Source organism: Cervus canadensis, chromosome 13, assembly GCF_019320065.1.
Source record: "Cervus canadensis isolate Bull #8, Minnesota chromosome 13, ASM1932006v1, whole genome shotgun sequence".
Taxonomy (NCBI): domain Eukaryota; kingdom Metazoa; phylum Chordata; class Mammalia; order Artiodactyla; family Cervidae; genus Cervus; species Cervus canadensis.
The window spans coordinates 19,270,667-19,296,561 of record NC_057398.1 but is presented as its reverse complement, the minus strand read 5'-3'; the positions used below and the strand labels follow the sequence as shown (position 1 = coordinate 19,296,561).

General features: G+C 42.3%; 2 protein-coding genes and 1 non-coding gene across 3 annotated transcripts in view; 2 read left to right on the top strand and 1 right to left on the bottom strand.

The window, feature by feature from the left end:
• Window positions 1-7,058: 7,058 nt before the first annotated feature.
• On the bottom strand, window positions 7,059-25,834 carry NPHS2 (NPHS2 stomatin family member, podocin). The gene is made up of 8 exons (XM_043486148.1): window positions 25,527-25,834; window positions 21,578-21,681; window positions 17,993-18,065; window positions 17,047-17,129; window positions 14,105-14,308; window positions 10,912-10,967; window positions 9,358-9,436; window positions 7,059-8,004 (listed from the first exon to the last, which is right to left on the bottom strand). Exons 1-8 carry the CDS (start codon window positions 25,798-25,800, stop codon window positions 7,726-7,728), a joined length of 1,152 nt encoding a protein of 383 aa, XP_043342083.1. The 5' UTR covers window positions 25,801-25,834; the 3' UTR covers window positions 7,059-7,725.
• TDRD5 (tudor domain containing 5) overlaps window positions 9,590-25,895 on the top strand; it is a 103,353-nt gene continuing 87,047 nt past the window's right edge. The window contains exons 1-2 of the mRNA XM_043486144.1: window positions 9,590-10,315; window positions 10,948-11,035. Coding sequence (XP_043342079.1) covers window positions 10,281-10,315; window positions 10,948-11,035 — 123 coding nt within the window. The 5' untranslated portion in view covers window positions 9,590-10,280. The remainder of the gene's footprint in view (window positions 10,316-10,947; window positions 11,036-25,895) is intronic.
• LOC122452683 lies at window positions 13,221-13,327 on the top strand. Its single transcript, XR_006272831.1, has one exon. It is a non-coding gene; the product is annotated as a U6 spliceosomal RNA (small nuclear RNA).

Genomic DNA, 25,895 nt, shown 5'->3' with positions numbered 1-25,895 from the left:
GGTTTTCTAGCCTCTTCAGTTGATTTCCCAGCAGAAGTCTATGAAAAGTGTCAGCTTCTGTCAAGAAAATTATGCTTTCTGAGGACTTTGAACTCTGCAGAGGAGAGTAGCAAATAAAAAGCATTTTTTTTTTTTTCAATTTAAAGGAGGGGATCTTGATAACACTATCAGGTTTCTGCAGCATTTTCAGATTTCTTATTTCAGAAAATAAGAAAGAATTCTTTTAAAATAATTTTAAAATTATTTTTTTCTTCTTTTTGAATAATTTTTTTTCTTCTCTTTAAATAATTTTATTTATTTATTTTTGGTTGTGCTGGGTCTTCGTTGCTGTGTGGGCTGTTCTCTACTTGAGGTGAGTGGGGGCTACTCTTGAGTTGCATGGGTTTCTCATTGTTGTGGTGTCTCTTGTGAAGCAAGGGCTGTAGGGTGCGGGGGCTTCAGTAGCTGCAGCATATGGGCTCAGTGGTTGGTGGTTCCCGGACTCCTGAGCACAGGCTCAAATAGTTGTGGTACACAGGCTTAGTTGCTCCTCAGCATGTGCGATCTTCCAAGACTAGGGATCAAATCCGTCTCTCCTGCATTGGCAGGCGGATTCTTCACTGAGCCAGGAGGGAAGACCCTTACTCCAGGCATTCTTAAGATTTATCTGGTCTTCACAATAACCCTGCAAAGTAGGTGGAAGAGAGACTGTTTACCCCCATTTCTCAGAAGATGAAATTGAGGCCCCAAATGGGCAAAAACTCCTCAAGGCCTCAGAGCTAATTGTTGTCAGAAACCCCAGCTTGCTGGCTCTGTGTGGATTGTCCGATGATGGTGATGGGCCACCAGGCCTTTGCTCAGTTGGATTCCGCCACACGGGTCAGAGTTATTGAAGATTCACCCAGAATCTCCATTGTTCACTTTTATTGCCTCATTTGTCTGCTCTGTTCATGACCCTGGATGCATCTTGGCATTAGAGAATGGACCAAGCTGCAAAAGTATGTTGCAAATGACAAATGGACATCTGGGTGGTCACTCAACCAGGGGTCCCTCCTACCTCACTGCTCCGGGCTCTCTTGCATTTGTTTTATCTCTCCCTGGCTCCAGACCTGTGAGATTTCTTGACCTGCTTTGGGTCTACATTTTTGCTGTTCCTTTGAATTTATCTCCTGGAATTGTAGGGTTTTGTCTGTTCCTTATGCCTCAGAAACCCTCTGACTGCAGAGTCCTCAGCCCTGTTTAAGCCCAACCCCTGGTCAGGTCTGCCTTGACCCACACATACCAAAGTGTTTGTGGGGTGGGTTTCAAAATTGCTTGGGGTCAATCTAGGCCTACTGGATGACTCCTTAATTCTGGGGAAAGAAAACATGAAATTCTTCAGACAATTGACTAGGCTCATGGTCCACCTGAAAGCCACAGATCAGGCTACGGGCTCACACTTCCAGGTACCACTTGGTAGGGCAGAGCCAGCCCCACCTTTTTGCTTTCCTAGAGAGATTCTTGAATGATTCTAGCAAATTGGGGGATTTGGGGTGAAATTTCAGAACACTTGAAAAAAAATAATTCACTGCTTTGTAGGAATGAGTGGTCGTTTTCCTAGAAATCAGCAGCCCCTGTGCCTGAACACAAGAGTCTGGCCCCTCAGAATGTGTCAGCTCCATTAGGTGGAAGGCTGTCTTAAAGGTCAGAGTGATGCCAGATGCCACTACAATTAGAATGAGATGTTGGGTACCTAGTTGGGGTGGCTTGGTTGTGAGTCACAAAAACCCATTCTTGCAAACCCCAAATGAAAGAACAATTTATTGAAAGCATGTTGGGGAGCTCAAATTGAAGGACTGAAGGAAAGTCTTGAAGAACCAGGCTAAGAATAAGATAGGATCAGGTAGTTTAGATCAGAAGCACAGATTGCTTCACCATCTCACCCAGCTGCAATCACCAATTGAACTCCAGTCATTTCTTCCATCCTTATGTTATTCTTAAAGTCCCACGAGGGAGAAAGGCCACCTTGTAGTCGCAAACCACCCATGGATGTACCAGGGATGGTGAGAAGACGGCAGGGATCTCTCTAGCTTCTTAAAAGGGAAGGAAGGACACCTGGCTCTTCGGTTTCATTGAGACGGAACACAGTACAGGGAAAGGAAATACCCAGATAAAATCAGGCTGGTGGTAGGAAGGTGTAATGAACATTTGGTGGTTTAAAAAAAAAGTATTCTGCAGAGACGGCCTCTGCACTACGACTTTCCAGAAGTTGTGCTGGGCATCTTCACTCTCCCAAGAAGTAGCTGACTTGTGAGAAATTTTAGGTAGTCTCAAGGAGACTAAGAAGGTACGGCAGCACCTTCTTAAGATGACCCTGAGGGGGTCTCCTGAGCAGAATGGAGGGAGGAGCTCTTACTATTTCTCTGGCAGTGAGGCTCTTGTGCCTCACTGTGACAAAGGAGACCAGCCACTCTGTGCTCAGCTCTTCAGACAAAGCTGTGTTGACCGGATGGGCCTCATCACACTCCTCAGTGTCCCAGTCTCAGTGGTGACGTGTTCCACATCCCTAGGAAGCCGAGGTGGTAGTGTCTTAGGGACCTTAGGAAGTTTGGTGAGCAAGTCCCAAATCTGCCAGGCCTGGCTCTTCACCATACACCCAGACCTACCCGACACATGTGGGCACCGTGCAACTCTCTCCCAAGAGTTCTGGTTCTACACTAAGGTTCTACCCACTTGACCGTGGTCAAGTCACTTGTCAGTACTTTCTAGCACACATTAGCTAGTCTTTCCTCTTGTTTTTGGCCTTTCCCAGCCGGAGATCAATGACTCAGATGTTGCCTGGGTAACCTACATTTTGCATTTCACTTTCAAAGACTGCTCAGAATTCTGCTTGAGGGCCCCAAATCTAGAGCACCTTGTACCCACTTCTGGAATTCCAAATAAGCCTGCCACCTATGAGCAAGTATTTTCCCACAGGAAGCAGAGGAGCTGCTCTGAAATTAGGAGCGTAACTGTTGTAGTCTTGTGGCCTAGGGCCTGCTCCTCCAAAACCGGGGGTGCTTGCTCTCTGAGCCTGAGGCTGAATGTCTGGAGTTCATCAGAACTTCTACTCTGGATAACAGATAGTTCATTCCAGCCAAGTCTGCCACAGCCTCAAGACAGTCTCCTATTCAGGACTGTTGAGCAAGCCCACTAATCCGCCGGCCTCAAAAGTGAGCTCTGCCATGTACAGGCTTTCAAGAAGCAGGACTTCCTGGATGGTGCAACTTGTCCAAGATGGGGCATCTAAGAGCAAGACCAATGAAGGCAGCCTTCCAGAGGTTCGTAAAGAATCCCAGTACCCAGCGGTGCCATTGGCCTGGGCAGTGTTCCTGTGGTTCTGGAATGGCTGATGAAAGGGCTCCTACACATCTTTCTGGATTGCAGTGGCTTCTGTATGGAGAGCATCCTCCTGTACTTGCAGAGTTGGATCCCATGAGCCCCTGTTCTGACAGAAGCATACTTTAGGCTACCTCTAGGCCAGCTGTGAGAAAACTTCTGAAAGTCTAAAGGTAAGAGTAGCAGTTCCCATCATCTGTCTCACCAGGGCAGTGATTTTGGGAAGACAATATATTTCCATCTCAGATGTCCAGCAGATCCTAGAGTTTATAAGATACAGCTAGTAATCCATCTCCCATTTTCTACTCTGGTCCCCCAAATAATCAAAGTAAGAAAGAGGAGCATGTCTGATTTATGGCTGGAACTATTGCTGATCAAGAGGAGAACCTCCTCTCTTCTGTCTAGCTTTTGCGTTATTTTCATAAAGAAGAGCTCTACACCTTTGAAACAAATGCTTGAAATATTGCAGGGTGGGGGGATTCTAATACAGGAGACCTCATGCACAGATTCTTAAGCTGGTTCTATCCAAGAAAAACCACTGTGGGGACATGAGTTCCTGGCCATTGGGGGCTAACTTTGAAGCATGGGGACAACCTGTATTAGGGGCCAGGCTCCTGTTTGGATGGATCCAACTACTGTCATTGAGATCTACTGGGCTAAAATCAGGGAAATAATAATAGTCATGATTTATTGAGCACTTACCTAGTTTATAAGTGCTGGGCTAAGCATTGCACACAAATTACTGTGTTTAGTCACAACTCTGTGAGGTGGTTTCACTGTCATCCCCATTCATGTCAGGATAAGTTGCATGTCCAAGGTTAAACATCTAGTAAGTTATAGAGTCTGGATCAAATCTGGTGTAGCTGACAGCAGAGCCCAAGCTGTCAGTTGACAGTGCTACTTTCCCTCCAAGCTCAGAAAAAACTAGAAGTGCTGTTGATGAACCCTCTTCAAAAGGATTTGATTTCTACATTCTCTACGTACTGTTCAGCTCAAATACTGAGTAAATGCACTGACACGCAAAATTCTAGAGGGCATCAGAACCTTCCCAGTCCTGATAGACGCTGCCAAAGAGCATTGCAGCAACCAGGAGCAACCTAATGAGGGGGAACATATTTACTCTATCATCCAGAAATGGTCCCCAAGGATGTGGAATGCAGAAACATAGGCAGAATGACCGACCAGGCTCCCAGATACAGGGGAGTCCAAACTGCAGAGTTCCAGGCTTACCCTGATAATGGTGATGTGCGTGTTGCCCTTGAAGTTCCGAGGAAGGCCTCCTAAGCCCCTTTAGGGTGTCCTCTGTTTTTGATATTGACTTGTATAAGCTGTTATCTCCATCTTGTACTTCCCAGACTCCAGAACAGTAAGAAATAAACTCCTGTGGTTTATAAGCCACCAGTATATGGTATTCTGTTGTAACAGCCTGAACTAAGATACTGCTACTCTGTTAACATTAAAGTAAATTTCCAGAGAAAAACTGTTCCCTAGTATGTATCCTAGTTTTGGATTATACTGTCCAGCTTGTCCTCTACTATCATTTCAAGATCAGTAACAGTTGGAATGTTACTGTTCCAAGAAATAAGACTTCTCCTGCTGAGACCTTGTGGACAGCACTATCAGCTCACTAAGTAGTCTCTGAAGAATTTGCCTTTGACTACTCACTATGCCCTTTCACCCAGAACAGTTACATAGCAGCTTATCCCCATTATTCCTTCCCATCAAGCCCTCCTACCCTAACTAAAAGTTGGTTAATACCTAAAGGTGCCATAGATCACTCAAGAACACCTGGAAGGTACCCTCTGCAAGGCAGTGAACAATTTAAATGTTGACTCGAGACAGACATCAGAGGAGACCAACCAATGGGTGATACCCCAGATATCACCCATAGGCATTCCCCAGATATATAGACAAATCTGCCATTGACAAAAAGAACCATGCTCTAAGGAATTATTAAGAGTCCTAAAAGCCATCATTGTATTATTACCCTGGCATTCACTTATTGTTCTATTCCTGCCTCTGGTTATGCCTGAACCAGCATGATCTTACCACTTCTTTCATTGCTCATGCCAGCACTTGCCACCCTGAAATTAGGAACCATCTGTATGGGGCAAAAAGTGACCAGCTATCCTTGATGCCACCTTAACTCCAGTAACCAGTACACTTGGATGGGTATGGGCAGTGGTCATGAGAAATACTTCCTGCTTCAAGGAGGCTCTAATTGCCACTGGTCCTTTAAATGGGGTGGACCATCTATGACCGTGCCCTAGCTGGTCCACAAAAGCAAGCTGCAAGCCTAATATATTAGTTATTCTAGGAAATCACCCAGGAGTTTTCCCCCCAACCCCACCCCGACTCTCATCCTATCACTGCCTCATCAGTGATTGGTTTCCTCTCTAGCATCATATTCCTGGTTCTGGCAATTTTTGTCAGCTGCCTTTGACTTACTTGGATTTGACAGCCATTTGGATTCCACAGTTTGTATTTTGGCACTTCTGCATGGTTTAGAACTTTTCTTGCTCCTTTGGCTTTAGAATCCTGCATTTCCTCCAGCAGAGGTGACTCAGTCCATGACTTTCAGCACTGCCACTTCTCCGCTAACTAGTATGATCTTTGGGAGGAAGGACTGGAAAGACTTTTAATAAGATATGGAAACATTTTTCAGAATTGGATGAAACAGCCTTTTGAAACAAAATTGAAAGTTATAGTCTCAATAATTAGTATAAGCAGATTGTTATATCAATAAATTAATTTGGCATGGTGTAGGAATACATGGGTTTTGAAGTCATCTAATACGTCCAGTGTAACCTTGGGAAGATGGATTGCTTGGCTGAAATCCTAAGTTAGTAAGATTGGGTGAGAATGTGTAGTTTTCCCAGCTGTGAATGGAGATGAGGAGGCAGCCTAGAGATGTATGACAGTGATGACCCTAAGGTTGGCATCATTTTGTCCAGCTTTATTATAATGTGCTATTAGGAAGTTTTTAAAATTGAGGCAGCATTAGTATATAACATTATGTAAGTTTTGTGTGTACAACATTATGTTTGACTTCTTTATGTATTATAGCATACTCACCATCAAAAGTTTAGTTTCCATCTGTCACCACGTAGCTGAGCCCCTTTACTCAATATAAAATAATAACATCAAATAACATGGGGAATAAAGAGGGAGATTGAAGGACAAAAAAATCACCAAATAGTGACCCACTGATGATAGCTACCACCATTTCCCTCTGTACAAACAGTATGGAAATTGCCATTATATGTAGCATTTTACTAACATGGTTTGTTATAGTTTTGCAAATTTAGTAATGTTCTATATGTTATTACTTTTTTTAAGTTTTTGGAGAATTTCCTATATACCTCACTATGCTTATTTACTTGGCTAATTTTTTTCTGTAGCTATATACTTCTACTTATATAGGACAAGTTAATGGAAAGTAAGACTTAAATTAGGGCATGGGTAGATCACATAATGTTACTAGTATTTAAAGAATAAATATGGGGTTGGCAAACTAGTTCATTTGGGTTTTTCCATAAGATGTTACAGAAAAACCAAAACAAATTTTTTGGCCAAGCCAACAACTGGTAAATTCTATACTGAAAGTACATCAGCCCTGTATTTATCACAATGCTTCCTTAGATTATAAGCAACATGTACCAGGTAAGGGTTTTTATCCTTTTATTTCTCTATTTAGAAAAAAAGAGTCTCTATAAAAATAATTCATTTGAAATTCTTTAATTAGGTATACATTTTATATCCAGCTCAAGTACTGGCATATGTGCTCATAAGTATCTCTCTCTCTTTCACTCAGAAATACAGACGTGTCACTGTGGTGCAGCTATCAGAGTCAGGTGCAAAACACCTTGGGTGGAGCATACAAGCTAAAGTGTGGAATGACAGGGAATTATTAAGACGTGCTTTTGAGGAGTTCATAGTAGGAGAGAAGCCTGAATCATAAGTGTGAGATTACAACAGAGTGTGATAAGCATAATGATAGGGGCATGTAGAAAGGGCTGTGGGAGCAACAGAACCCTTCCCAAAGGGGCTAGAGGGCATCTAGGGAAAAGGACATTTGAACTACATCTTCAGAAGTCAAAATTCAGCCAGATGTAGACTCAAAATTCTTTCCAAAGTAGAATGCTGGCTAAAGCTCTTCCCCACAGTTCCTCTGATCAGATGATCCACCTAAACATGATACACGGCTTCTCTGTCATTACATGATTTCACTGTCTTCCTGTGTGTGTCGCCGCACTGGGGCTTCATGCATTCCAAGGGCATTTCACATGGCAACAAAAGAAAGAGCGGGAACTGAGGACCGAGGGCCTTGCTCGGGGATGTTGCTGTTATATGGAGCCCTCTTTGCAGTCACATGATCCTTGTTTCCTCCTATAACATGGGAGAGTCTTTCTTTTTAGGATTCAGCGGCTCAACAGGTTTGGAAGGATTTGGTAAGGGGATGCCTCCTTGAGTTCTATTGCTTGGAGAAGACAGGAAATTTAGCAAGTCAAATGGCAAAGGTAAGACCACTGTGGAAGGTTTCTCTGTGGACAAGGATTGAAGGGTGTGCAGGTACCGAAGCTGAGCAGCAGCTGGCGTGCCTGATAGAATCTCGGCCGCCATCCTCAGGGACTCGGAGGCGGCCTTCTCCCCTTCTGCAGCGATCATCTAGACAAGGGATGCGAGGAAAAACAATGTGTGATTTTCCTTCTTCGCTCCATGAAGGTTTTAATCCTACTTAGGGTGACACAACAAACAGGCATTAGTATCTACTATGGGACAGGTGCTGCTAAGCACAGGGGAGCAGACTGCCTTTTTTCTTAAGATCTTGATCTAGGGAGCGAGATATACTATTAATTGTAATGGGCTTCCCAGGTCGCGCTTGGTAAAGGATCCCCCTGGAAGTGCAGGAGATAAGGCTCAGGTTCAAATCCCCTGGAGGAGGAAATGGTAACCTACTCCAGTTATTTTTGCCTGAAAACTTCCATGGACAGAGGAGCCTGGTGGACTACCATCTGTGGAGTCACAAAGAGTCCATTGTAACTTGGTGCAGAATTTAAGAGCCATGACGAGTAGAGACGAAGTGTTAGGGGAGTTACTATGTCCGATGGACCTTGGAAGAGTAGTAGGGTTTTGCCATTTTAGAGGAAAGGTTGGCCAGCATTTTAGGCAAAGACATGCAATTCTGAAAGAATGACTCCTAACTCAGGTTAGCATTTCAGAAGAAAAAGCATGAAAAAGGTCACCACCCGAATGTCCCCTTAAAGTGGGCAAAGGGCAGTAGACTCAGAGGTCTAGAAGCAGCTCTGCCCAGAGGACTGCCTTCCTCCCCATCCTTGTCCACCAATGCTCCAAAGTTATCCTTCCTCTTAGGTAGTTATGGGTTTTTCCTTAGCTACTTTCTGTTCTTTAACGGGAAATCTGCCTCCCCTCCAGCCCTCATTTGCCTCTTCCTGACCCCCTTCCCACCCACATCCAATCCTCTGGTAGCCACATCTTCTCACTGGCACGCCTGAGCAGAGGCCATGCGTAGCACAGCCTCCCCTGGGCTCTAGAGATGAGGGAAGTGTGCTCTGACATGGTTGTTCCTCCAGAGCTTGCACAGAGCTAAGGATACAGGCCTGGCTGTCATTAACCTAGAGGGGACAGGTGACGGATATCACCCAGGGAGAGATGTCAGTGCTAGAGAAGAGGGATGGAATTCGGGGAGATGCATCTAGGGAGAGGGAGTGAAGGCAAGACTCAGGGAGGAGGAGGTCACTGTTAGCAATAGTGTCAGAGAGAGGGTGTAACAGGGAAAGAGATGTTGCACTGGTCAGTTAGGAGGCTGTGAGCATGCTCAAGGAGAATAATCTTAATAGCATGGTGTGTGCACAAGCCAGAATCCCCCCAGCGCCTGGATGGATAGGTAAGGAGCGAAGGGGCAATGTTATCCATGAGGAGGCTTTCTTTTGGGTTCTCTGGAGCTTCTCTGATGGTCCTCCGCTGTGCGGGATGACGGCCTGCTCAGGGCTGGCTCACCCGCACTTTGGCTTGCCTCTGGGCTTCAGCTTCCACCGCCAATGAGTGTTGCAGCCCGGCCGGCAGGCGCACGTCCTTACTGAAAGAGAAAGCGGGTGGGCAGGTGTGTGCAGCACAGCTTTAGCAGCCGGAGCTTTCAGACAGACCTGCCACCTTCTCTACGCTCGGTTCATGATACACAGCGGGTTCTGATTTAGCAGACTGCACCGCTCTAGACCTCTGCACAGACAGTGGGCAGAGAAGAGGGGCTTAAGTATCAGTGCCTCCAATGTGGATTTTTATTATCACTGATGCTGTAGTAGAGCTGTGGTTTTCTCTTTACAAGTAAAGCAGATTTTGTGTTGATGTATTGGGTTGGCCCAGAAGTTTGTTTGGGTTTTTCCATAGCATCTTACAGAAAATGTGAATGAACTTTTTGGCCCACATAACACTATGATAATTTTCCCACTTAAAGTTTAATCTGAACTCTGGCTATTAAATTTGAATAATGAACAACAGCCTTGAAGAGCCATACTATTAATAATGAGGGAAGTCATCTAAGTTGACAAAAGAGAACTGAATCGAAAAGGGTAGAACTGATCAAGTACTTAATGTACTGAATAAAAGATACAAAACTGGATTTTTTCCCCCTGATTGTAACTATAAAAAATACATAGAAAACAACTTGGCAGTTCCTCAGAAAGTTAAATATGGAATTACCAGATGATCCAGTAATTTCACACCTACGTACATACCCAAGAGAAGTGAAAACGTGTTCACATATAAACTTGCGCATGAATGTTCATTGCAGCCTGATTCATAAATGCCCTCAAAGTGGAAACAACCAAAATGTCCATCAACTGAGAGCAGATCGACAAAGTGTGGAGTAGCCAGTCACATGATAGAATATTATTCAACTGTAAAAAGGAATGAAGTGCTGACTCATGCTACACCACAGAGGGACACTGAAAGCATTATGGTGAGTGAAGGAAGCCAGACACAAAAGGCCAAAGATTGTGTGATTATGTTTATATTAAATTCCTAGAATAGCCAAATCTAGAGAGACAGAGAGGAGTCAGTGGTTGTCAGGGGCTGGGGGTTGAGGCAGAAATGAAGAGTTCCTGCTTAAGGGATACAGGCTTCCTTTTGGAGATGATAAAAATATTCTGGAATTAAATGGGAGTGGTGGTTGTGTCACTCTGTGAATACACTAAAAACCACTGAGTTTCAATTTTAAATGGTTAAAAATGATGAGTTTTATGTTATGTGAATTTTACCTTAGAAAATGTTTAAATTCATAGAAATTATGACAGTTATTTACCCAGATGTTTATAGTGGTTGTGTTATAGTTATGAGATAATATGTAAATTTTTCTTTCTTCCAAATTTATGCTAATATGGCTACAGTACTCATTCAATGAAAATAATTTTTCAAATAGAAGTTTTTAAATAAAATCAAATAAAATAAAAAAAATAAAAAATAAACACTTGATATTTATTAAAAAAATAAATAAAAAAATAAAATCAAAATAGTTCCCTTTATCATATTGTTCTTCCTGGTTAATTTCCTACCCACATTTCTGTTCTCTCCACTTTGATTCCCCAAATACAGGTCACTGCATCCAAGGCAACCTGTGGGGGGAAGAGTTGAGACATCAGTGAGAACCTCTGGGTGCATCGATGGCCACTGCACTGAGAAAGTACGTTTCTTCTGAAAGGACATTATGTCCTTCCCTTTTTCATTTTAACATTATAGTTAGTTAGTTTAGTCGCTCAGTCGTGTCCGACTCTTTGCGACCCCATGAATCGCAGCACACCAGGCCTCCCTGTCCATCACCAAATCCCGGAGTTTACTCAAACTCAAGCCCATCGAGTCGGTGATGCCATCCAGCCATCTCATCCTCTGTCGTCCCCTTCTCCTCCTGCCCCCAACCCCTCCCAGCATCAGGGTCTTTTCCAATGAGTCAACTCTTCACATGAGGTGGCCAAAGTACTGGAGTTTCAGCTTTAGCATCAGTCCTTAACATTACAAGGCCTTGCAAAAAAACTGTTTAGTTTGCACAGTGCCATTCAACAAATACTTGTGGAATTAAAGATGGTATGGTAGGCTGACTAATGGCTCCTAAAGACATCCCTGGAACCTGTGAATGTTACCCTAAAAGAAACTCTGCAGATGCAATTTAAGTTCAAGGCTCTTAAAATGATGGGCTTATCCTGGATCTTCCCAGTGGGCCCAAAAAGCAACTGCAAGAGTCCTTATAAGAGAGAAGCGAGGTTGGGGTGGGGACATCTGGCTACAGAAGAGGAGAAGGTGATGTGATGATGCAAGCAGAGGTTGGAGTGCTGTGATTTGAAGACAGAGGAAGGGGCCATGATCTAAAGAATGCAGGCGGCCACCCAAAGCTGAAAAGGGCAAGGAAATGGAGTCTCCTCTCCAAACCTCCAGAGGAACCAGCCCGGCTAACACCTTGACTCTGGCCCAGTGAGACGTGTTTTGGACTTCTGGCCTTGAAACCATAAGATAAATTTGGTGGTGATTTGTGGTAATTTGTTACAAAACCTATGAGAAATAATAGAGATGGTATGTTTGTTAAATTTGCTCTAAAATACATTTATTATTGGGGCTTCCCAGGTGGCGCTAGTGGTAAAGAACTTGCCAGCCAATGCAGAGATGTAAGAGATGTAGGTTCGCTCCCTGCATCAGGAAGATCCCCTGGAGAAGGGAATGGCAACCCACTCTAGTATTTTTGCCTGGAGAATCCCATGGACAGAGGAGCCTGGCGGGCTACAGTCCATAGAGTTGCAAAGAGTTGGACATGACTGAAGCAACTTAGCACGCAGCACTTTTGTTAAATTTGTTCTAAAATGCATTTGTTAGGGAACCAGTATTTTTAGTCTCTCTCTCATAGGAAATTCTCTTCCATATAATATTCATTTACAAGAGCTTTCACTTCCTGTTGGTGGCACCCATCTCTCCTACCTCCCCATCCCAGGAGTAGGAAGAAAATGAACTGTGGGTTCTGGAAAGGAGGGGCAGGCATGGAGCAACAGGTGGGCCATGCTCTTTTTCCTTTTTAACTTATTTCTGATGATTTCTTGGGGACTAGATAGTTAGTACACTGGGAACCCTGAGAAGACTAATTTGAGGGGTTGATGAGAGGAAGAAATGTTGAAAAAGACTTCACAGAGGAGGTGGCATCTTAAAGAACAATACACTCTTGCCTGTGGGGAAAAGGAAAGTATTTGGTGCAGTGCTGTGCCGTGCGTAGTCGCTCACCACGTCCGACTCCGCGAGGAACAGCCCAAGAGGAGGCATGGAAGCACAGATACACTGAATGCTGGAGAAACACTCGCCTAGGGTATCAGACACACCAGAGGGAAGATGGCAAAGGTGAGGCTACAACAGTTGGGTCATTTATTCACTCATGCAAAAACCCAGTATCTGGCTTCTGTGTAAGAGCCCAGAACAAAGTATTAAGGACAAAAAGATGAATAAATGTGACCCCTGACAGAATGGAGTTCAAGGTCTGGGAAAACAAATGTGTAAATACATAAATTGTAATTCAGCATAACAAGGGCAACCTTGAATGTCAAGCATCTGGACCTTATCCATTATCCCTTGAGGAGGGATGAACAGAAAGAAAGGGTTGAAGGGAGGATAGAGGGAGCACACGAGAGTGGTTTTTAAATTCCAGAGCAGCAACTTCCCTGTGTCTTCTTGTTCTAACTCTCTCTTTTCAGCTTCTCTTATTTCCTGAATTCTTCCATTTTCACTAGGACGCTAATCGCAGTTTTATCAGTGATGAATTGGACAAGCCACAAACATTCGGACACCTCATTGTCTCAGCTGTGTCTGCCTAGGCCTCATCAAGAATAATCATTATCGTGCTCGCTTCGGCAGCACATATACTAAAATTGGAACGATACAGAGAAGATTAGCATGGCCCCTGCGCAAGGATGACACGCAAATTCGTGAAGCGTTCCATATTTTTAAAACAAAAAAAAAGAAAAAGAATAATCATTATCAGTGCCTTCGATCCTTTGTTGCTTCTGTTGGAGGTCTTCCTTTAGCTAGACTTGATTGTAACCTCCTAACTCAGTTCAGGGCCTGGCCGCCTCTTGGCCTCAATGACAGCCTCCATCACTGATGGTAATTGCCACTTGACTGGCCGGCTACCTAGAATGCTGCTCTGTTCTCATCTCTCTTCTGAACACCTGTCAATTTGTCTTGGTAAGAATTGCAGACACCCACCCTGGTTGTGAGCAAAGCTGCTGAGCTTGCTCTCTGCAGGGCTAGATGCTGCTGCTTGTGAGGCAGTTCTTGTTTTTCTCTCTTTTCACCCCAACTCAATCAAATCTGGATCATTGATTGGGTAATTAACCACTTAAAGGTCTGTGATATTTTGCCTCTTTTAACCTGATAAAGTTTTCCAGTCTTTATCATTATTTAACTTTGCTTATTTCCCCAACTAGACTGTAAGGTCCCCAGATTCATTCCTTATCATCTTTTTATCTCACCGACCCCTCCTTCCAGCCACTGGGAGAGGGTGAGAAGAAAAAGTGTGGCAATGACTGATTAATCGCACAGGTGGTTGACTAGGACCGGTCCAGGGTTTGATTGGCAGCCTCTTAACTGTCAGCTCCTTTCGGGACTGTACTTTTAACAGTGAATGCATGGCACATGGAAGATTCAGTAAATGGTCAACGAAGAAAGGAATAAAAGGTAAAGGGATATTTCAATATACTTGGTATTAAATTCATCTAAGTACCTTTACATCTTGAGCAATGTTCTTCCTCTCAAGAAGAATTTCCGTGAGGGATCGATGTGCTAGGAGACGCTTCATGGTGGTTTGCACAAGGAATTGGACAGCTTTGGACACATGAGCAAGACTGCTTAGGAGAAGAGAGGCATTTTCCATGCGGTAGTAGCAGATGGCATCTATCTCCATCACAAACATGTCTTTGGTTACAATCTAGGCAGAAAAAAAAATTTTGGATGACAGGCCTGATTCTTGGGCTTCTTTCCCACATAAGGATAGAGGGGTTAAATATGTTCAAAGGATATTTTCTCAGAGAAAGATAATAGTAAGAAAAAAAAAGAAGAGTAGTTGGCTCAGTCTTTAATCAAAATAGATATTGAAAAAAATTATGGAGTTTGTATTAAATACATTAAACAAGTCAATTTAAAGGAATCCTGTTATAAATCCTTTTGTAAAAAAATCAGGAATAATTTTCTTATATGAAAACATCCAGTTGATTTGTATATCAGGTCTTTTTAAACTGACGCCAAAAAAATCTGCTAAAAGGACAACACATTCTGGGAAACCAGTACTCACGTGTATTGAGTGTATATTTAGAGGGCAGCTTGTGATACATATCAAAAGCCCTAAGAGATGTATGTGTACAACATTTCCTTTTTTAGACAAAAGGATATATTTTAAGGATTTGACTGTAAAGATGTGATTCATAGTATTGCTTATTGTATGAAAGAATTAGAAATAGAGAATTCCCTGGCAGTCCAGTGGTTAGGACTTGGAGCATTCACTGCTGGAGGTCTGGATTCAATTCCTGGTCTGAGAACCGCGATCCCATATCCCACGAGTGCCTGTGTGCTTAGTCATGTCTGACTCTTTGCGGCCCTTTGGACTGTAGCCCACCAGGCTCCTGTGTCCACGGGGTTTTCCAGGCAAGAATACTGGAGCGGGTTGCCATTTCCTTCTCCAGGGTATCTTTCTGACCCAGGGATCGAACCCACATCTGTGTCTCCTGCATTGCAGGTGGATTCTTTACCGCTGAGCCATCAGGGAAGCCCATGCCATGCAGTGCAGCAGTCAAAAAAGTTTAGAAATAATATCAACAATAGGGAATTAGTTGAGTAAATTCCAGGTACTAAACTCAATTAGTTAAGTAAATTAATTGAGTAAAATCCACACAATGAAATGCTGTGTGTCTATTTAAAACAGAGGTAGAAACATAGCTAATATATAAAAAGATGGTAACAGTATATTTTTGAGTGAAAAAGGACAGGTGGCCAAATAGTATGTATGGTATAATTGATATATATGATGTACATATGTATATATGATATATATATGTATATATGATGTGTGTATATATATATATATGATGTGTATATATACATATATATATACTTGTCTCAAAGTATAACCACATATATAGAAAAGTTTGAAGGATACATTCCAAAATATCAACTCTATGGGTAACAGGATTAGGTGTATGTTTTATTCCTTTTTTACATTTTATTATCTAAAATAAGCCTTTTAAATATATATCATTTTCATTCACATTTCTGTTTGCCAAAAGAAAGAATGAGAAAGAACCTCAAACTGAAAGTAGAAGACCATTTAGGAAAGGCTTATAAATCTGAATCAGTAACAGGAAAGTCTAGATGTTAACTCAACATTTAATTGTGGTAAAATGAACAGAACATCAAATTCACCATCTTAACCATTTTTACATGCACAATTCAGTAGAATTAAGTACATTCACACTGTTGAACAACAAGCATCCAGGATTCTTTTCGTCTTGCAAAACTGAAACCCGCTGAACACCTCTCAGTTCTCTCCTCCCCCAGTCCCTACAACCATCCTTCACTTTCTGTTGCTCTGAATTTCACTACTCCAGGTTCCTCATACAGAAGGAATCAGACAGTATTTGTCTTTTTGTGACTGGCTTATTTTACTTAGCATAATTTACCCAAGGTTCATCCATGTTGTAGTATGTGCCAGAATTTCATTCCTTTTTAAGGCTGATTATTATTCCATTGTCAGTATATGCCACATTTTGTTTATTCAGCCATTGATGGGCACGTGGATTGCTTCCACCTTTGTGGCCATTGTAAAAAACTGATGTTATGCACACAGGTATACAAGCAGCTCTTCAATTAGCCTGCTTTCAATTCTTTGGAGTCTATATACCCAAAAGTAGAATTGGTAGATTATATGGTAATTCTATTTTTAATTTTTGAGTAACTGTTTTCTACAGTAGCTGCACCATTTTACATTCCCACCAACAGTATACAAGGGTTCCAATTTCTCTACATCTTTGCCAACACATTATTTTGTTTTTTTTCTTAATAATTGCCATCCCAATAGATGTGAGGTGGTATCTCATTGTGTTTTTTATTTGCATTTCTCTAATGATTTTAGTGACACAGAGCATCTTTTCACATGTTCATTGGCTATTTGAATATCTTCTTTGGAGAAATATGTCCATTCAAGTCAAGGTATATACAATATATCATATACGGAGGGCAATCTTTACTCATTCATTCAACTTAAATACTAATTTTATCTAAAGAATACCATAAACAGCAACATCCAGATGTATTTGACCAAATTATTGGGTACCATGCCTTAGTCAGGTTGACACATAAAATTAACTATCACTAAGGCCTTTGTCCATTTTACTTGGATTGTTTGCTTACTTGTTGAGTTATAAGGTTTAATATATTTTGGATATTAACCTCTTATAAGAGAGAATATTTGCAATTTTTCCCCATTCTATAAGTTGTCTTTTCATTCTGCTGATTGTGTCCTTTGATGTATAAGAGTTTTAAATTTTGAGGTAATCTCTCTCTCTTTTTTTTCTGCTTTTGAGCAAGAATAGTCATTTTCTTCTAGGCCAGAACTGGTAGAGTGCTTAGCCAGGAAAAATGTAGACAGAAAGCAAAATCCCCCACTTGGCTTACCTCATGAAAGGGTATCTCCAAGGTTTGGAGACGAAGGTCAACCTTGTGGTAGGTATCCAGGCAGGGCAAAAAGAAGAAAAGGCCTAGAGGGGAGTGGGGGCAAAGGAAGTGACAGGTGAATAGCTGGCATGGAGGCTATTTGGGGTTCACTTTTTTGGTGTCAAGTTGAATGCTGCATCACTTTTCTTAGCCTCCATGGTCTATGCATAGACCACTGGGCCATCACACCTCCACCCTGTGTTGTGTTTGTTGTTGCTAAGGTTACCAAATAATTTGTTGTTCCAAATGGGACATGTTTAAGGGTGAAAGAAAAGGACTACACTGGACAACAGGCATAATCAGGGATTATACCCAGTAAAATGGGCTGTATGGTCAGCTTGGTCATGGTGCTGACCTGTCCAGACTGGGTTACACATTTGTCTCCTTCACCAGATTTAAACTCTCTAACAAGAGTGTCTTATGCGTTATTGTTAGCATTAGTGCCTAACTAGTGCCTTTTAGGTGCTCTATAAAAAACTAGTTTTTGAATCCATGTGTGTACCAAGGTGACAAACTTTAGAGCCAGCAGCCTCTGTGTGGTCTTTCTTATACTGGGAGCCACAGAGGTAACAGAACAGCAGCATCATGATACCAGCCTCTGGTTGGCTAGTTAGTTCTCACCCACCCAGTATAATGTATAGGGTGTCTGACCATAGGTCCTAATCTATTTCCTACTTCAGCCAGTCTGGCCCTGGCATATGGCTCTCTTTTGGTCACTAGTGACCTGGTAGTAATGCTCTCTGAAGAATTTCTTAATAATCGGTGTTACAAATAACAGACTGAAAAATGAAGATATCATGAGTCATGATACTTCATGTAGTCTGAGGGCCATATTACAAATATACATGAATTGATGAAATTGGCAAGTCTCTTGCGGGAGGTGGGGTGTAAAGAAGATTGTTCTCACCAGGGCCTTTGGCTCTTCCAGGAAGCAGATGTCCCAGTCGGAATATAATTACTCTCTCATACTCCTGTACAACCTAAACAGAAATGTAATTACTTTTGAATTACTCTAAGAGAGAAAAATGAAGTCTTCAAAAGACCTTGGCATGACAATGATTATAAGTATCAGAAATCTCTTGTTTTGAGAACCAAGAAAAAATTTCTCTTAAAACTTACACTTTCAAAATACATACTTAGTAAATGTAGAATTTCAGGAACCAATGAAAAAGTATATTGGCCATGTTAATTTTTGAGCCTATGGACAGAATTTTGACTAAGGACTCATGATTGTCTAAAAAATAATCGCTTCCACCAAATCAAAGAAATCACAGCATATTTAATCTTGTATTTTTGCTGTGACTGATGCATTAATAGCTTTTACATGAATCCCTTATTAGCTACATACAAACCTTATGGCAGCCATGCAGATGCTCAGATCACCCTTCAAGAAGAGCCTGCAGCCAACTATATGTTGTCTGTAGGTGACACACTTTCTAGTCAAAAGTACAAATAGCTTGAAAATAAAAGGATAGAAAAAACTATACCACACAGAGTAACCAAAAAATAGCAGGACTGACTACACTGATATCAGACAAAATGGAGTTTAAAACCAACACACCAAAATGTTACTAGTGATAAAGAGGGACATTGTGAAATGGTAAAAGTGACATTGTGAAATGGTAAAAGTGTCAATGCATTAGGAAAGTATAACAACAGTAAACATGTATGTACCTAAAAATGGAGCTCCAGCATATATAAGTCAAAAACCAAAAGAAGATAAAAATAGACAATTCAACAATGATAGAGACTTTACTATCCCACTTTCAATTGTGGGTAAAAGAACTAGACAGAAGGTCAACAAAGAAAGAAAAGATTTCAACAACACCATAAGTAAACTAGAGCTAACAGGAAAAAAAAAAAGTAAACTAGATCTAACAGATATCTATGCATAATTCCACTCAACAATAGAAGAGTACATATTCTTTTCGTGAAAACATGGAACATCTCCAGGGTAAACCATATGCTAGGCCATTTAAAAAAACCTCAATAAATTTAAAAGGATTGAAACCACACAAAGTATATTTTCCTATAACAATGAAATGAGGTTAGAAATCAATAACAAAAGGATATTTGGGAAATTAAATCACACACTCTAACCGACAGGTCAAAGAATTTATCACAAAAGGAATTGAAAAACACTTTGAGATGAATGAAAACAAAACCTCATGATACCAAAATGAATGGGATGCAACTAAAGCAATGCTTAGAGGAAAATTTATAGCTGTAAATATCTATAATAAATGAGAAGAAATATCTGAAAATAATACACTAATTTTTTGATGTTAGAACAGAAGCACAAACTAAACCCAAGGTAAGCAGAAAGAAAAAAGATTATAGTGGAAATAAATGCAATGGAAAATAGAAAAACGTTAGAGAAAATTAATTGAACCCATAGTTGAACCCAAAGAACCATAGCTGGTTCTTTGAAAAGTTCAACAAAATTGACAAATCTTTGGCTGGACTGACCAAGAAAAAAGATTTAAATGCTGAAATCAGGAGCCAAAGAGGAATGACAGAGACATCACTACTATCCTTATAGAAATAAAAAAGATTATAGATGAAAATACTATGAAAAACTATACACCAACAAATTAGATAACAAGTAAAAATAAACAAATTCCTACAGAGTCATAAACTACCAAACTGATGCAAGAAGGAAAAATAAAAGTGAAAAAGGCCCAGAATTAAAAGACTGAATTAGTAGTTTAAAAATTTCCAACAAAGAAAAGTCCAGGGCCAGATGACCTCACTGGTAAATTCTGCCAAACACTGAAAGAGGAATTATCAGCAGTTCTTCACAAATTTTCCCAAATAGTTGAAGAGGAGGGAAATCTTCCCACCTCATTCTCTGAGGCCAGGATGACCCTGATACCAAAACAAGACAGAGACATCACATGAAAGGAAAAGTATAGACCAATATCTCTCATGAATATAAATGCAAAACTCCTCAACAAGACAACAAGCAATCTGACCCCAATACCATATTAAAAGGTTTATACACCCTAGCCAAATGGGACTTATTCTAGGAATATATAGTTGATTTAACACCCAAAATTCAATGAATATAATATACCACAGTAGGAGAATAAAGAGCAAATATGTCATCGTCTCAATGGGTGAAGAAAAGGTATTTGACAAAATCCAACACCCTCTTATGAAGATGAAGGAGAAGAAGAGGAGGAAGGAGAGCTTGCATGAAATTGGCAACAGCCTCAGCAGCATCTGCAGCATTCCCGCCAAAGACATGCTCTTCCTGGCTGCTCCGGCCAGTGACTAAGAATGGCAGGGATACCAGGGCCTGGCCATTTCTGTCCATTGTGAGACTCATCTACCAGGCAAACTTTGCTCAGGAGATCCCTTTCAGTAGGGCCAAGACTTTCCTGAAGGCGCCCCACAGCCTGAGGCTCCTTCTGTCCAATCCTTCCTTCCCCTTCTCAGATCACAGGTGTTAGATCTGCATAATTCTCTGAAGGCTTTCCCTTCCCTACTTCTCAATCTTTCATCCCTTGCACTTCTAATTTCATCTTGGTATGTTCTTCCCGAACAGACCCAAGTCTTCATTTACTTCAGGGGCAGTTTCAGACACACGTAACCACATGTGTGTGCGTGCCAAGTCACTTCAGTTGTGTCTCCTTGTGATCCTATGGACTGTTGCCTGCCCCTCCACTGTCCATGGGATTCTACAGGCAATGATACTGGAGTGGGTGGCCATGCCCTCCTCCAGGGGATCTTCTGGCCCCAGGGATCGAACCTTCAACTCTTTTGCCTCCTGTATTGGCAGGCAGGAGGGGTCTTTACCACTAGCGCCACCTATGGGCCCAAGATGTTTGTCATTGGTGACCTCTTAAAGCTGCCTGAGGTTTCCTGGATGTGTTAATAACAGGCATCATGTCCTATTCTGGGCCGGTCTTTGTGTTAGTATAGAGTGTAGATCAACTGGATATAGGTCCTGTTTGAAGGGGCTCTCAGTCTAATGGCAGAGATTTAAGTGAGTGAAAGTCGCTCAGTGATGTCTGACTCTTTGGGACTCCATGGCCTATATAGTCCACGGAATTCTCCAGGCCAGAATACTGGAGTGGGTAGCTGTTCCCTTCTCCAAGGGATCTTCCCAACTCAGAGATCAAACCCAGGTCTCCCTCATTGCAGGGGGATTCTTAACCAGCTGAGCCACCAGTGAAGTCCAAGAATACTGGTGCGAGAACTGGGTATCCACAAATATTATACTTGTGGTAATTGCTAGAAGGGATGTGAAAGCTGGGGGAGATGCGAGCACAAGGAAGGGAATGACAGTCTGGAGGTATCAAGGAAAGTTTCTCCGTTATCTTTGAGCAGGTATAAAAGAATAAGAGCTCTTCTGCAAGGTGAGTGGAAATGAGTGCATTCCAGGCAGAGCAGACAGCAAGTACCAAAACACAGAAATGAGAGTGTACATGGGGTGGCCAGTGAGAGGCGCCAGGAAATTACTTGTTAGGTCCTCATGGAATCTCACCTTTATGCAGAACCAGATAGAAAAAGGGAAGGTCACGATGATGAAGAGCAGGGATGTGAGGACAAGAAGCCACTCACAGGCCCCTAAACTGGAAGACTTGGTACCTTGAAAAAAGAAAAAGAATAATTATATTGGAACTTCACCACATTTATTGACTAGCACCTGTAGCTCAGTCCTTGATATTAGGGTCGGATCAGTTTGTAGACTTTGCTGGAAACAGTAGAATGAGCTGGACGTCAGTGTGGTCGTTTCCCAGAGCCTGTCAGTGTGATGGGCTTTGGGGGCCAATGGAAGGTGGACCAGGCTCCCGGAAAGGCAGCGGTGGGTACCCCGGAACAAGCACAGTATCTGGACATGTGGTCTGGGCTCCAGTTCTGGTGCCACCATTTCTGTTCAAATGGCCTTAAGCAAGGCATACTACCTCTCAGTTTCCTCATCTATTCAAGGAAATGCTATTCATCGCATGACTATTTCATAATAACTGTCTCATGGGATATTTCATATCTGGCATAAGGATGAAATAACACATACACATAAAAGCACTAAACTGTTTTCTTTTGTGTGTGTGTGGTGTTGTTATTTGAAGTGATTCAAAACACATGTGTCCAGCGGCTTATCTTCCCTGAAATTACAACCCCATCTATCACTTGCTCCAATAACTGAAATTTCTCCATGAGAGCCCCTTCTTGTTTTCAAGTTGTTTTTTATTTTTGTTTTTTTGGCTGCACCCCCACAGTGTGTAGGATCTTAGATCCCCCTGACCAGGGACAGAACCAGGGCCCCCACAGGGAAAGTTCCAACTCGTAACCACTAGACTACCAGAGAATTCCTGGGAGCCCCTTCTTCGGGTAAAGGTGCGGATCTTTAGACAATCTCTGAAAATCACCTTTGTGGGGTAATAGTAGCCCATCTGTGCCTATCAAAAGGTGATAAGGAACTGGATTACAGACCATTCAGGTTGCTTGAGTGATAAATGAAATGGTATTTATATCAGGGAAAGTTCATCTCAAGAACACAAGCTTCTTAGGGCCTTGTCTTATTTACATTGTGTCCCAGGACTAGAATAGTGCCTGAAACATACACTCAGTAAATAATTCTTGAAAGTGATTTAAATGCAATAGTTACAGAAATCTCAAGAATTTTAATCTTTAGGTACTAGAATATTGGCCAAAGGGACACTATTTGTCAGTTTTAAAAAAGTCTCATAGAGAACTAGAATGTGACTAAAGATTACAAATGATAAGAAGTCTATTTTTAAGAGAAGGGATGGAAATGGATAACTAATTAGTGGGCCTGAAAATTTTATTTCCATGCTGGGAAAATAACTGGAAAGGTCATCACCAAACTGATGTGCAGATTAATTGAAGAGGGCAGATAAACAAGATGCACCAGCACAAAACTAACCTCAGTGCTAAATGCCAATCTGTGGCGGTTCCCAAATGGTGTCCCAAAGAACACTAGTCCCACAGGGTGCTCCACAGATCAAGAGTTCCCGGAATAAATGAGCTTAGAAAATACTGTTTATGGTGTTCCCTTCCTACAGCTCCCAACAGTCATGGGCATATTGAAGCTAGGAGAATCCCTTCAGCAAAGAAGCCTTCTAAACTTTAACCTAGTATTTCCCAAAATTTGACTAGGTGATGTTTTCTCCAAACAAATTCATGTTGCATGGAATTTATTTCTCATGCAACCTGTCTGGGGAGAGATGACTCTATCAGCATCACACTGGTTTTTACAATATTCTTTCCTGAGAGCAATAGTAGTGTTCTTGCCATGTGTAAACATGTTTATAATAATATTTCACTTGCCAGTGATAACCATGGTAAGTAAAAATAAATAAATGCACATACAGACAAAATTTACATTTTGTAAGTCAAGAAAGTCCTCAAAATTCCTTTATATCATAGTTAGGGATATGAACAGAAAACTAATATCTGTACCCAAATATAACTTATAACTTTTACTAACATTTTTCTCTTAGAATGAGTTCCTTGAACATCCAGTTTGTTAGGTTTAAATGAATAATGAAACATTACAAGTTAAAGCCAGAAGAGCCTTTAGATATGCCATAGTGTGAGAATCCCCAACATTTCAATGAAGTGAAGCTTCTTTTTGTTTCTCCCAATCTTAGGTAGCCTGGTAGAAACGGTAGAAATGTGGTGCTATATGAGGAGGAGAGGGGGTATTGCTGTGTCTGCTCCCCTTTCCTCTGGGAACCACAGAAAGCTCCCAGGCAAGGACTCAGCAAGCCGGTCTCATCCTTAAGATGACTCATCCACTACTTGGGGGGCTGCTAGCTGTAGTCACTTTATAGCTGAAGAGACTGAATGAGGCCCACAGGGTGAAGCTACTAGCCCAAGGCCACCACTCGATGGTGGCAGTGCTGGAACCATGACCAGAAATCAGGCACAGCACCCGGCAAGGATGGGCTTTTCAGTAAGACTTATTCTGGGATTCTGGCTTCTCTAGTTTCCACCTGTAGGTATTGGGCAAGTTACTTAATTTCTCAGCATTTTTTCTTATCTGTGCCATAGGAATGATACTACTCAGTAAAGCACCTAGCTTGCGCCTGGCACAAAGGAGGGGTCCAAAAATGGGGCTCCCTTCCTTTCCTACCCCACCCATATGATCTGAAGCACAATTTTTACCAGATCTCTAACCTCAGCATTAATGTAGCAGTGAATCCAATAACCCTTCAATAATCAGAAATTTCTGATCCATGAAAAGGCATCAGGTAGGCAAAACAGCATTTACATAGTCAACATAAACCACAGCCCAACTGCTGGAATTTTTCTCAAGTCAAAGCTTTCAATGCTACAGCATATAGGGCGGTGCTGTTAGCTGGGAAATGTTAAAATTTAGCAGTCAGCAGAAAGTAGTATAACACTATTCCTTATTTACCTTCCTTTAAAGTTAAACCTCCTTCATCCTGTAATTAAGGTAATGAGTTTTTTCTTCATTCATTATAAAATGGATTGGAATCGGGGACTTCCCTGGTGGTCCAGTAGTTAAGATTCCACCTTCCACTTAAGGAGGCATGAGGTCAGTCCCTGGTCAGGGAACTAAGGTTCCACATGCCACAAGATGTGCCCCCCCCCCCCCAAAAAAAAAAGGATTGGAAGCAGATAAAGTTGTTCCTAAGAGTTGTTTCACCTGCAGAAGCCAGAGACCCTTTTCCCTGTGATTCCCTCCCTTTGGTCTAATTTGCCTCTTTTAGCTTGCAAAGATTCTTGCTCTGAGCATTTATATTATATGTATACTTTCCAGGTTTTGTGTAAGATAAGCACTTTGAGTGTTTATCTTAGCTCATTTTATGTGAGCTCATTTTAATGTTTATGTTAGCTCATTTTAGCCTCACAATTACCCTCTGTGGTGGGTACTGTTGGTGTCCCCATTTGATAGATGGGTAAGGCTCTGCCTATGATCAAATGGTTAGCTGAGACGTGGTTTTTCTTTACTTGGCTCTATGTCTCTACTTTTTAGAGAGAATGATCAGCGCAAGGAAAGTGTAAAATGCTTTTAGGTTAAGTCTGATGAAAAGCGGAGAATAAGCTACAAACTACCCTGAATCATCAGCTCGTGCATTTCTTAAACTAAGGGCCCACATACTCTTCCAACCACAGAAGCAGCTGCAAGGTTCCTTTGGCATATTGGTCCCCAACCTGGACCACACTCCCTCCCACCTCCCAACCTTGGCTGACCCCTGCGAACAATGGTATTTAGTGGATGTTATTTGTATTTCTTCTGATGCATTTTGGTCTCCACCACTGGTGGGTCAGCGGGTCCTAACTCGCTGTCTTTCATTTCCTGGCAATCTGAGCAGGTCCAGCCGGCTGCTCTGACCTCTATCGCTCTCAGGGCGGTGACTTGTTGCATCCCAACTGACATTTCTTGGGTACCACTTGGAAAGATCGCACCCCCTCCCGGGGCCTCAGCCTGCCCACTGTACCTTCCTCGGGCCGCTCGCTCTCCAGCAGCGCCACCACTTCGGTGCCCTCTTCGCCAGAGCCCCGGACTTCATCCACGTCCACCACAGTGGCTGCCGGCGCTCGGGGCTCGCCCGGGCTCCCTGCCCGCCCGAGAGCCGGCTGCTCCCGCTCGGCATTCCGGCGCCCGCGGCCCCGGCCGCCCCTGTCTGTCTTCGCCCTCTTGCCCTCCTTGTGAGAGGAGCCGCTGCCTCTCCTGTGGGCGTCTCTGGAGGAGCTCCTAGCCCTCTTTTCCATCCTCAGAGTGACGCGGCCCGGGAGTGCGGTTCCTGCGGCGTGGCTTGGCAGGGATGCAGGCGCCCCCGGGGGAGAATATACTGACTGTGGCCGGG

Coding starts and splice junctions, on each gene's coding strand:
- NPHS2 (XM_043486148.1), bottom strand. CDS start 25,800: ATGGAAAAGAGGGCTAGGAGCTCCTCCAGAGACGCCCACAGGAGAGGC. Junction 14,309..17,046: donor TGGAGATACCCTTTCATGAG/GTAAGCCAAGTG, acceptor TTTTCTGCCTAG/ATTGTAACCAAAGACATGTT. Junction 10,968..14,104: donor ACATTGCTCAAGATGTAAAG/GTACTTAGATGA, acceptor TTCCCCCCACAG/GTTGCCTTGGATGCAGTGAC.